The sequence below is a fragment of the Culex pipiens genome, chromosome 1 (assembly GCF_016801865.2).
Source record: "Culex pipiens pallens isolate TS chromosome 1, TS_CPP_V2, whole genome shotgun sequence".
In the NCBI taxonomy this organism is placed as follows: domain Eukaryota; kingdom Metazoa; phylum Arthropoda; class Insecta; order Diptera; family Culicidae; genus Culex; species Culex pipiens.
In genome coordinates, this window is record NC_068937.1 from 135202238 (window position 1) to 135214035 (window position 11798).

Sequence of the window (11798 nt, forward strand, 5' to 3'; positions counted from 1 at the left end):
ACCGTGTATGCATGTTTTGACATTTCAGTTTCAGTCTTTAAATGCGAAAATTGTTGTGAATTTTAATTTTTTAGGAAAAGTGAAGCACAGAAATAATATTCTGCGGTAAGAGGAACAAAATAATTCTAAATCGACAGTTTTGAAGAAATTTAAGAGTTTTGTATGGAAAATTCCAACAACTTTCGATCAATAAACGAGTTTCTAAAACCTATCCGAAACTTACCTCGCTTCCGAGTGGGACACAATCTTGCAAGTGACGGCACCGGTTCCAGCTTCACGGGCATCCAACGCCACGTGGTTCTTCTTGCCGTACTCCTGGTTGGTCGGGATGGCCTCGAGCAGTTTGACTTTTTCCGCCTGAAAATTTTGAAACATAAACCCTTCGGGACTTCAAACCACAAACCGAGCGACCTACCTCTCCGGTGGGGATGGCCTGAAGCAGGAAGGGCGACCCGAGGACGTCCTTGCCGCCGCACTTAATACTGACATTGTAGGGTCCGCACTCGTCCGGCACGAACGTTACGGCGTAGGTGCCGTCCTCGACCTGCTCCATCTTGGGCACCAGCGGCTTTCCGTCCGGACCCTTAATACTAACGTTGATGTCCTCGGTGGCGGGCGCTCCGGCCGTTCCCTGCTTGGGCGCGTCGATCTGGAACGAGGCCGGTAGCGAGGCGGGAAGGTTCTTCTTGGTAGCGGCATCGCCGGACACCTTCACCGGTGCGGCGACGTCCTCCGGAGCCGGAGCCACGGTCATGACGAAGGGACTCGCGCTGACGTCCTGGTCGGCGAAGCGGACGTGAGCGGTCAGGACGGAGTCCTTCTCCGGCGGGATGTACGATACGGAGTACACTCCGTCTCCCCTGTCTCCGATTTGGACGCTGATCGGCTTACCATCGGATGATGATAGTTTGACGGCGATCTTACCGGGTCCAGCCTGTCCGCAATCGATGTAGAACTCGGCCGGAACTCCTTCTTGGACTTGGTTGTGCTCGATTCCGGGACCGTAGACTTTGACCTTGTCCGGTCGAGTGGCTTCAGTGACGACGACCTTGAATGGTGATCCAGGGATGTGTTTCTCGGCGAAGCGGATCGTGATGTCGTACTCTCCGGGTTCGGTCGGTACATATTCTACGTCACAGGAGCCGTCCCGATTGTCAGTGCAGCTCATCTTGGCTTCCGAAGGTCCTTCAATTGCCAGCGAAAGACCACCAGCTCCAGCGCCACGTGTTTCAACCGTAAAGGTAGCCGGTTCGTCAGTCAGGGCCTTGTCCAAACCTGGGCCGAAGGCACGACAGCGAGTCGGATCACATCCGGACTTGACGTTCACGACAAATGGTGATCCCGGCACGGGAACACTGTCGTACAGCAGGTCGATAGTGTGACGACCAGCCTCGAACGGAGTGTACATGATCCGGAAGATGTCACTGTTGTCACTGGGAACCAGCTTGCTCGGGATCTCGTTGCCACGAGGATCGAAGATGTTACAGGACAGCTTACTCTTGTCCACGTCATCGCCGACCTTGCTCATGTCCACCATGAAGTCAGTTGGAGCGTTCATGATGACACCTAGAAGTGGAAAGGTGGATTAGACCGTTGCAATAGACATGGACACGTTTCAATCAGTTAGTTCAAACAACTCGGGAGGAAGCCATGCAAATTGGAGGAATGTTTAGTGCTCCAAACAACGAGGGCAGCGGACACTCAAAACCACAACAACAACAACAGAGCACTCAACGCAACGCGTTACCGTGCGGTTGGATTCCCATCCCGGACACCCGGATGCGACTCAGATTCGGTTCCGGCACGATGATCGCCTGAAACGGTGACCCGGCGATGTGATCATCGTTGAACGTGATGTTGATGGTGTAGTCGCCGATCTCGGTGGGCAAATACGCCACGTTACAGGTGCCATCACCGTTGTCTCGACAGTTGATGGCCGCCTCGCAAGGACCTTCAACGGTGACGCCCAGTCCTCCCTGACCCGCTCCCCGAGTATCGATCATAAACTCCGCCGGTCGGTTTATGATTCCCTTCACCAACCCGGGACCGCTGGCTTGAACCTTGCGCGAGTCCGAACCAACGAGACACTGCAACCGGAAGGGTTGCGGAGTTATCGGAGTACCGCCGAAACTTACACTCAGCAGGTACTCGCCCAACTGGGTCGGGGTGAAGTTCACCAGGAAACCCTCCGCCGTGGGAATCACATGCGCCTTGATGCGATTGCCGGACGGACTGGTGATGGTGACGGCGAGATCGGCCTTCCCGATCCCGTTCGTAATCACCCGGAACTGCTGTAAACTGTTCAACGGAGCCGCTGCACGCGCGATTTAAGAATACTGTTTAATCCCCCGAAACTGATTTAAGAAACTGATCGACTGATCTACTTACTTGGCTCCAATCCGTCGACCTTGATCTTGGACACGTCCACGGCCGGGTTCACGGAGACTTTGGGTGCAATCGGAACCTTCAGACCTCCGTAGGTCATGTTGGTGGTGTACGTTCCAGCCAGAGGTGGGATCACCTCAACGGCGTACGTGTTGTCGTCGTTGTCGATGATGCGCACCGGAACCTTCTGCTTGGTTTCGTCGTGCACCAGGTTGACCTCGAGCAGACCGTTGCCAGCGTCCCTGAAAGGGTTGAGATCGTTAGAATAGTTGAAGAAAGCGGATCAAGATGGAAAGTTACCTGGCATCAACGTTAAAATGCGTTGCTGCGTTTGGTCGGTTTCCGGACTCCAGCCATGGGCCAAAGAACTGTACCTTGGACGGATCCAGAGGCGTTGAGACGTTTACGCGGAACGGAGATCCCGGGATGGCGACTCCGCCATAGTTGACCTCGACGGTCACCGGATCGGCGGTAGGTGCGGTGTAGGTTACCTTACGGACGCCGTTCTCGTTCTTGGTCATCTTGTGCTGCAGCGTGTTGGCAAACACGTCGTTGATCTTCACCTCGAGCGGAGCTTCACCGGCGCGGCTTGCGTCAACGGTGAACTCGGTTGGCTTGTTGGTGATGACACTGCCGTTCTTCTCGATGCCAGGTCCGGACACTTTGACCAGCTCCGGATGGAAGTCGTCGACCTTGGGCAAGATCTGCGCAATGTACGGACTCTTGGGGATGTCTTCGTTGTCGCAGAGGATGTGCACGGCGTACTCTCCCGGGGCCGTCGGGTGATACTTGACTAGAGCCGATCCGTCCCCGTTGTCGTGGCACTCGATCTCCGCCTGGGACGGTCCAGCTATGCTAAAGCCCAGGTTACCGGTTTCACCGTTGGTTTCGACCACGAAGCTTGCCGCGCTGCCGACCATGCCGGACTTGAGTCCCGGACCGTACGCCACGATCGAGGTATGCTTCTGAGGACCCACGGTGACCTCGAACGGTGACTTGGGGATCTCGACGCCACCGAACAGCACCAGGATCTTGTAGCGACCCTCCTTCAATGGAATGTATTGAGCTTCATAGGTTGTTCCGTCAACCTTACGGATGTTGTACTCCGGGATGATTCCGCCCGGGCCGAACACCTTCACTTCCGGCGTTCCCTCCCCGGCCCCTTCCGTGTAGATGCGGAACGTAGTGTCTTCATCGTTGACTCGAACTCCGACCGGCTGCAAGCCACGACCACTGGCGCGAACCTTCCGCGGATCGCACGTTGGAGCTACACGAACTCCGTACGGACTGTTCTTGATCTGCTGTCCGTTGTAGAACACATTCACCGAGTGGAGACCCACCAACTGGGAAGTGTACTCGCAGCGGTACTGGTTCGGAGCCAGCTGACGCAGCTTTGCCGCGACCGTTGTTTTGTGATTGGCCGGATCCAGGATGATGACCTCCGGAACTCCCTTGCCGGCGTCCTTGGTGGAGATGTCAAAGTACGTTTGCTTGTTGACGCAAACTCCATCCGGAAGCAGACCGGGACCGCTGGCGGTCACCTTAGACGCATCACCCGCCTGGCTGTCCACCATCACCTCGTACGGACTCTTCGGGATGTCCCGTCCGCAGAACTTGACGTACACCTTGTGCGGTCCCTCGATCTTCGGTATGTATGACACTGAGTACGTTAAGTTCTTGTCGTTGTTGTATCGACAGTCAACCTTCTCCTGGTTTCCGTTCGGATTGATGACGGCGACTTCGACGGTACCCTTACCGGCGGAGAACGTCTCGACGGTGAAGTTGGCCGGCGCTCCGACGACCGGTCCGGTTGGTTCAATTCCCGGTCCATAGGCGCGAACCCTAACAGAGGTGAACAAAGCTTGATTAGTGGTCCGCCGGAACTGGGCGCTTGATGGTTGTAGTGATCACGAGCGCAACTCAAAGCTTGCGCAACAAGAACAGAACTTGTGGCATGCGAAAAGCGCTTGATATTTACAGGTTGGTTGAATTGATCCAAAAATATGACATTTGCATACCTTCAGCGTTGATTACCTTGACGCAGTCAACGTAAACAATGCTAGAGGTAAGGTAGGTTTGACAGCCCAAAGGATTAGGGGGATAGGATTTAGGGGAAAAAGGAAGAGGATGTGCGTCAGGAGGAGTCATTTCTACCGGATGAGCCGGATTAGTCACTAGCGGAACTTACAGCTACACACAGAGGTAAAGAAAATTGCTTCCTAAATGGTCGTGTAGTTTTCTAATAAAATTTAGAGTTTTGCGGCTTTCGCAGCTATAGAACAAAGAACGCAACGTGAATAACTATAAAAAAACGATACGCGCAAAATTATGGCAAGATGCGGTTCTGAGAGAGAGGTTCCTTCTAGAGAAGCGACACGGCAACTTACCGCGGCGGTGGAATACTGTGTGCGGCGTGCAAGAATGAGATAGAAAGAAGGAAATAAAAAACGTAAAATATTGTTTTGTCTCTTCTGGTGACCCTTTTGTTTTTTTTGGAAGGCGAGTTTGTTTTGAGAGTAAAGGAGAGACAGAGAGAGACACTATCTACAACTATTGTTCGAAACAGGGCAAGCTAGTGGGGTTCGTTTTCTGGTCAAATGTGTCTGTGGATGCCCCCCGGAAGAAACTCACCTATTGGGATTGGTTCGGGGTCGCAGCGGAGCGCCTTGCTTGATCTTCGCGTTCGGGTACTGCGACAGGTACGTCATCATGGACTGCTCGTCAATGTTCGGGTTGACCATTTCCTCCGGACGGATCAGCTGGCGTACGTTCAGCCAGTCATCGGCCAGGCCCATCGCTTCGGTGGCGTTCTGGACGGCATCCTTGGGATCCCACATGGGCCAATCCGGGCAGAGACCGGGCGCGACGCCGTCCACCAACGCACCGATCGCCTTTCCGCTGGTCCAGTCGTTGGTGAAGTTGTTGATCGGCAGATCCGGCACCAGTCGCTGGATCCAGTTCATGAGGCGCTGCTTCGGCGTTGTGGTGTTTCCGTTGGTCTGATTCTCGCCGTCATCGCCCTCCCACATCGGCAGCGAGATGGAGTAGTGCAAGATCAGCGTCCAGATCAGACCCATGATCAGCTTCAGCTTGCAGTCCACAATGTCCGATGAGTCTGGAAAAAAGCATTTTATTAAATTCTAAGAATAATCTTTGTCTTTCTGAATTACAGTGTATTTGACATTTCCCAAAAATGACTGTTTTGTACACGCAAATGAAAAGTAACCTCAATGACGTCATGATTGGAGGAAGTCCCTTGGAAATAACACCGTGACATCACTCTCTTGCGGGACTTGCGTTGATAGCGCGCGTTGAAGAACAAGAGTTGAAGATCGCAACGGTTGGTAATTACCCCTCTCGGCAAAGAGCGAGATGAAACAGGAATGTGAACATTTTTTTCACATGGTAATCAAAAAAGACTGGTAAAACATTTCGGCGATGATCGCAGCGCGGATGCGGTGATGCAATGGTCGTGAACATTCTAATTAGTTCATCAATGTGATAATTTGTTTCAGATTTTTCATCTTTTAATTTTAGCCGAGCTGTCCAAAAATGCAGTGTTGCTAGTTTTTCAGTTGCAAAAAATCTATCAACTTTCCTCCCAAATCCTTTCCGCTTCGCCAAATCGCACAAAACTTCTTGTCACACGCAGCTGTCACCTTCGGTGACAACCTGTCAATCACCTTCGCACACCGCCTTTTGCGGCTTAATTTGCGGGTTAAGCCATTTGACCATGTTTGAGCCAGCGCCAGAGGCGCAAAAAAAACAAGCGCCTACTACGATTTAGCGCGTTGATGACTCGGAAGTGCAATCTTCGGCGAAAAACAAAAGGTTCCTTCCTTGAAATGCATCCAAATCACGTGCGGCCGTGAACTTGTGACGCTCTAACCTCTAATCCAAACGGGTTTCGCCAACCTTTCCATTTCGTTGCGCGGTCCGTTTCTTGGTCTGAAACTCGGGTTTGGATGAGAACAGCAATACGATACATAAACAACAATGCGATGATAAACATATATACAATTTTTTTGGGGTTGTTTTGCTCCCATCATTCCGCTGAAGTCATTTAGTTTAAGCTTGTTGCCTTTTTTATTTCGTTGACGGAGCGATGCAGCCTTGAAGATATGTCGGCACTTTTTTTTTGGTTTGAGGCATCGACGTAAGGGTTTCGGAACTTGCCGAAATTGCTGCTGCGAATCTTGAAGGGGTCACACACGCAAGGTTCGGTAACCCTACTTCCCCCTAGACGTGCAATTAGTTGTTGATGTTTAAAAAGAGATTATGGCTGTCAATTTGAAAATTTTGACAGCCGGGCAGTGTTGGCTGACAAGCTAAATTTAAACATAATATTTTAAATTAAATTGAGAGTTTGGTTTTATGATCGTCCATAACGAAGTCCAGGCTGCGACTCGATTTTTCATTATTTGACAGCTAGCGCAGTGCTGCCAGCTGCAGCAAACCAAAACAAGTTCTGTTCCCCCAAGTTAACGATCGCTCTAAATATGATCTCACACGGCCTGCTGTTCCGGCGGAGCAGTGCAATAAACATATTTAAATTTATGCTTTTTCCCCTTCGGCGTCGTCGCTCCTCATCTTTATATGGTGCTGCTGGTGGAACTCGCGCGCTAAACCGCAGCTCTTAATTTCCATTGAATTGATTTTTGCTCGTTTTTCTGCCCTGGTGCGTCCGAGGTGTCGGGTTGGGACAGAGAGGACTGGAACCGAAACAAAAATTTCGCACTGCAGTGCTGCCAGCGAACGCCAGAAGCCCCACGTTTTTCGAGGGTGCCATCATACAAAAAAAAATAACCAAACTCATGGGAACGTGTGTGTGAGTGCCAGATATAATCGACTCGATTGTTATTCTTCGCGAAGACCTCCAGGAGGAGAGAAACGTTCAGGAATTATGCGCGAATTTGTTACTTTTTACGACCAAAGCCGGGCTCGGTTCCAGCGAACGATGACGTAATTCAAGTCCGGTTTTATGAAGGCTGCGCGCGGACATGGAAATGGCCGTACGTGATCGGTCCAGCGGGCTGCATTTGACGTTTTGTTATTATTTATTCTGCACGTTGCCGTCGTCGCCATGGCAATTGAGCTGCGCGACGACACCACAATGGTTATTAATAGGCTGTGACTGCCGCGGAGGAGCCACGGTCTAAGTAGGCTCTGATGTCATCCGACACCACCACAAACGAAGATCCTCTTGGGTCGATAATGAGTATATAAAACACCTACTTAGCCCACCAGACCGTGCCTAATAAATCTCCAATCTCTCTCTCTCTTTTCTCATCTTCCTTTCCTATATCGAAGAACCTTCGAGCCCAGCGGGAAGTGCTGCATTCTGAGCGACTCCGCAGTTCATTAAGAGCCAGAGAATGCTCCGCATTCCGAATTCCTGGAGTGTCTGGCAGAGCCGGTTTGCTCGAACTCAGCAGGCTGGGCGCGGTGCAGCGAACTGTCAAAAAAGGCGTCGAGCGGAACAATCGAATTCTTTTTTTCGAATCAACTCGACTTTCGCTTTCAACTTTGTAGCCGTCGCGGTGATGCAATCCGCGGGAACCGCACAGTAGGCTCTGCTCCGAACATCATCGTAGAAGTCACGTGCGCGCCTACTGCGATGGTCGCGTACTAATGAAGTGAGCGCCAACTAATGGCAGGGTTGCCATATTTTTCCACCAATTTGGCGTGATATTGGCGGCGTCTCGACGTTGCCCAAATATGGCGACAGGTTTCGGGTAATATCGAGAAACCTTGACCGCACAGATTGTGTCAAAGTCAGTGTCGAACAGAATGGTTACCATAAAAAACTGTCAAACTTGCCATAATGGCGATGGCTCACGGTAAACAAATCCGCAGCTCACCTACTCAAAAGCTTTAATCTAATGCATGGTTCGTGAGTTGCCCCAAAGGTGCGGCCCCCGGGGCCAGACAGCGACATTCCACGGGCCGCAAAAATGTGCACACTTTGCCCTAGAAAGGTGAGGTTAACCAAGTTCATTCCCTCGCTGCAGTGGTTGTCATGGCGACAAATCTGCATCACTAGGTGTGGCTACTGCGATTGGCTTTGACGCGTCGCGTCATCCTTTTGTGGTGACGGACTAATAAAATCGCGCAGCCTGCTGCGCGATGGATGCGCTAATGTGTCATTCCGGCTTCAATCCGGTTACCTTGGATCATCACACAGCTGGGAAGCGAATCATTGAGCGATTCGTGGAAGGGTGAATCAGCGGGAGCATGATTGGACTTTGTATTTCGATTCAAGGAAGTGTAGTGATCATGATTAGCAAGGAGTCATCTGATAACTCATTCAATATCCGGTGACAAATTTAATCACCCAAAAATAAGTATTCCCAAATTAGAGTGGGAATCCTTTGCAAGAAAACTTGAAAATTATATTTACCCAATAATTTTCAGTCGTAATCGAGCTGTCAAAAGTACACGCTTATGGCAACTTGCAAATTTGTTTTCATATTGTAAATGATTTTAAAATTTCACTGAGTAAGATAAATTTACACCGATTTCGACGATTGCCTTGACATCTTGATCGCCGGGAACGATCTCACGTTATTCATCCGTCTTAATCAGCAAGACTCCTGATTTGCCGCTGTCATAACACTATATTTGGATGCACGGTTCAGGTTGTTGTTTTCGTTTTCTGATCGTTCAGTCTTCGACGTGACTAACAATGATTTATTATTGTTTCAATTTGAGCCTTTGGCAGCGCGCTGATGAGTCAGTGATGAATTTTGTTTCTTTTTATAGCAGACGCCATTATGGAAAAAGTGACATTTCAAGCTTGCTTTAAAGTTATCAACGTTAAGAACATGTTTACCTCGCCTAATCGAGCAGAATTAACGGCTCATTAGGACCAATTAACACACTTATTCAATTACGGCCGGTTTTTGAACGGCCAACCGTGCACTCTCTTGAAAAGTGTGTTTGCCTATCGCAAGCAAATTGCCTTTTAAGACGGCCCACTTGAGCTCGAGAGTACGTGAACCCTTCCAAGTTCAGACGAAATCGATACTCATAACTTGGACCAGATGCTCCGATCGGACTCCCCCAAAATCGGAACCGCCGCTGCTCTCTCAAAATGGTTATCAACAAGCGTGGAGCGCTACTTGTGGAAATTCTTGGAGTTGTGTAACTCTCCTCTTAATTAGTACGCGCCCTCTCGAACGGTTTCCCCCCGCGTCAGGTACAAGCTGTTGTACACTTGTACAAACAAATCGCTCGGCAGGTGGTCCATAAATCGCCGTGTAATCGATAGCAAATCTCGATTTCCACCGGTTTGTACCCACAGGCAGGCGCAGCCGCCATTATGGCACTACTTTGACAGCTTGCCATAATGTCTTAAAACGGTTCTCGGCAGCCCCACGCCGTAAAACCGGCTCAAGTCGCCCCTTCAGAGCTAATGCTTCTGCAAATCTCGAAGAACCGTTCGAGTGGTCATCGAAATAACTCAATCAGCGAAACGTGCCATTCAAGGTAACGATTTATACCCGAGGAGTATGGATATTTTCGTTATGGTCGCAAACTGGTCTTGCCGTCATCGAAGTGTGCGGTGAGATATGAATCGATGCACTCCGTTTCCGGCGAAGCTTGCTAACCCGTTCGACACGTTGTCACGCTTGTGGAAAGTTGTCTTGAGTTGATGATTTTAGCAATGTTTTGCTAATTTGTCAAATATTTAATTTGCTAATGTACCGTTGAAGGTTATTTTTTCAGCAAAACTCCTTTTTTTAGATCAAAACAATTCAAAGTAGTAACTTTTGTTTAGCGTTTTGAAATTTGACAGCTTGGTTTAGACCTAACTGTCACTTTATTGTTTACACTGTCAAACAATGTTGACCATTATGATGATTAAAAGATCACATTTTCAAAAATGTTGAGTAAGATTGCTGCAGCATGTACTATTTTTAAAGCTTTGGAAAAAATATATTAATTAAGGACATTTGAGTGCAGTAAAACTCACCAATGTTGACGATCTTGATGCCCTCGATCTCGAGGAACTTGAGCGCCACCGAGACGTTCTCCAGCTTCTGGCTGCGGAACGTCGGCCGCTTGTTGTGTTTGCTCATGCGCTTCTGGGACAGCACCTCGATCAGGGCGATCAGTTTCAGCCCGTCGGCGAGGTCCGTCTCCAGGCTGGCAATGTTCCGGTCGATGATCTTCAGGTGCTCGTTGGCCCACCGCGTGAAGGTGTTCTGCTGTATCCGCTTCCACTGGGCATCCTCGGCCAGCTCGCGTTCCGCCTCCATCTCGGCCTCCTCGTCGTCCGGATCGTCGTACTCGCGGGGCTGCTGCTGGGCCGTGAGCTCCTGGTAGTACTGGGGAGTTCCCTGGAAGAGGGGAGGGAGAAGAATACAAACCATTAAAAAAATTGCCGAAACTAAAACACAATTGATCTTTTTTTACATTTCTACAAATGGCAACACTGCCTTCAAACTGTCATACCGCCTCCGTACACCGAGATTTTGAATTCCCTATTTCGACTAAATATAACCTAACCATAAAATTCGCGCGGAATTCAGTTTTATCTCAGCGACAGTCTCTGCGAGACCGGACCGCGATAAGATTCAAGCGTTGACGTCCGGTTTTAAGGTTGCGCCACGCGTTCTCTTTCTCGGCCCGAGATAGGCCGGAGAAATTTGCGAAAACAAGATTCGCGAGAAAAAGTGCGCACCGCGGTAAATTTTGAAAGGGCCGCAGCAAGCCGAGAGATAAGTGAAAACTTCGAAAGGTTGCTGCGGGTTACAACATGCAGGCTATGTTTGGAGCGCGGTGTTGCATTTTTGGGCCGGTCGATGAACGATAGTAGGCTGACGGTTTTGGGCAACAAGCCGGCTACTGCGTTCAGACAGTCGAATGTTTTGTTATTGTCGATGCTTGATAAGCTCGGCTTTACTGCGGCGGTAGAAAAGCTGTGTAAACAAGTGACACGTCAAGATTGATAAAATTTGCGAATGCCGACGAGTTTTTGAGAATTCTTAAGGCGCTTTGATATTTTGTTAAGATTTACTCACCTTTTATAAAATTAAATTCTTTATTTCAACACAAACTTAACTTATCTTAGGGTTATTCACTCTGCACACGTTTAAAAATAGCAATGTAAACAAAACTGCAAACAGAAAACTACGTCAAACACACTTCTACATAGAATGCAAGCAACGTGCACTGAGTAGGCGATTCTCCAAAGAACCGATGTGTCATAGAAACGCAAATAAAACCCAGAATGCACTTCTGCTGTGGAAACCTTATCAGCAGTTCCACGCTCGGTTGATATCTTAGTAGGCACGACAAACACACTCACACACAAGCACAATCACTGCGGACTAATTCCGATTGCTTGGATTGTTATCCATCAATTTAATTTGCTTCTTTTTCTACTTTTGATTTGGTTTTTTGTTTGA

The 11798-nt window shown here is 49.4% G+C and overlaps 1 protein-coding gene across 7 annotated transcripts in view; it reads right to left on the minus strand.

Moving 5' to 3' along the window:
• Positions 1 to 11798, minus strand: part of LOC120418340 (filamin-A) — a 78585-nt gene that overhangs the window by 54091 nt on the left and 12696 nt on the right. For 3 of the 7 annotated variants that reach the window (XM_039580685.2, XM_039580682.2, XM_039580683.2), the window contains exons 2-9: positions 10361 to 10727; positions 5017 to 5500; positions 4773 to 4787; positions 2686 to 4227; positions 2389 to 2627; positions 1748 to 2314; positions 416 to 1566; positions 224 to 357 (exon numbers count right to left, since the gene is read on the minus strand). In XM_039580685.2, coding sequence (XP_039436619.1) covers positions 224 to 357; positions 416 to 1566; positions 1748 to 2314; positions 2389 to 2627; positions 2686 to 4227; positions 4773 to 4787; positions 5017 to 5500; positions 10361 to 10727 — 4499 coding nt within the window. Of the gene's footprint in view, positions 1 to 223; positions 358 to 415; positions 1567 to 1747; positions 2315 to 2388; positions 2628 to 2685; positions 4228 to 4772; positions 4788 to 5016; positions 5501 to 10360; positions 10728 to 11411; positions 11507 to 11798 lie in introns of those variants that run through there. The other 4 variants (XM_039580686.2, XM_039580684.2, XM_039580688.2 and 1 more) reach the window with 4 other exon arrangements.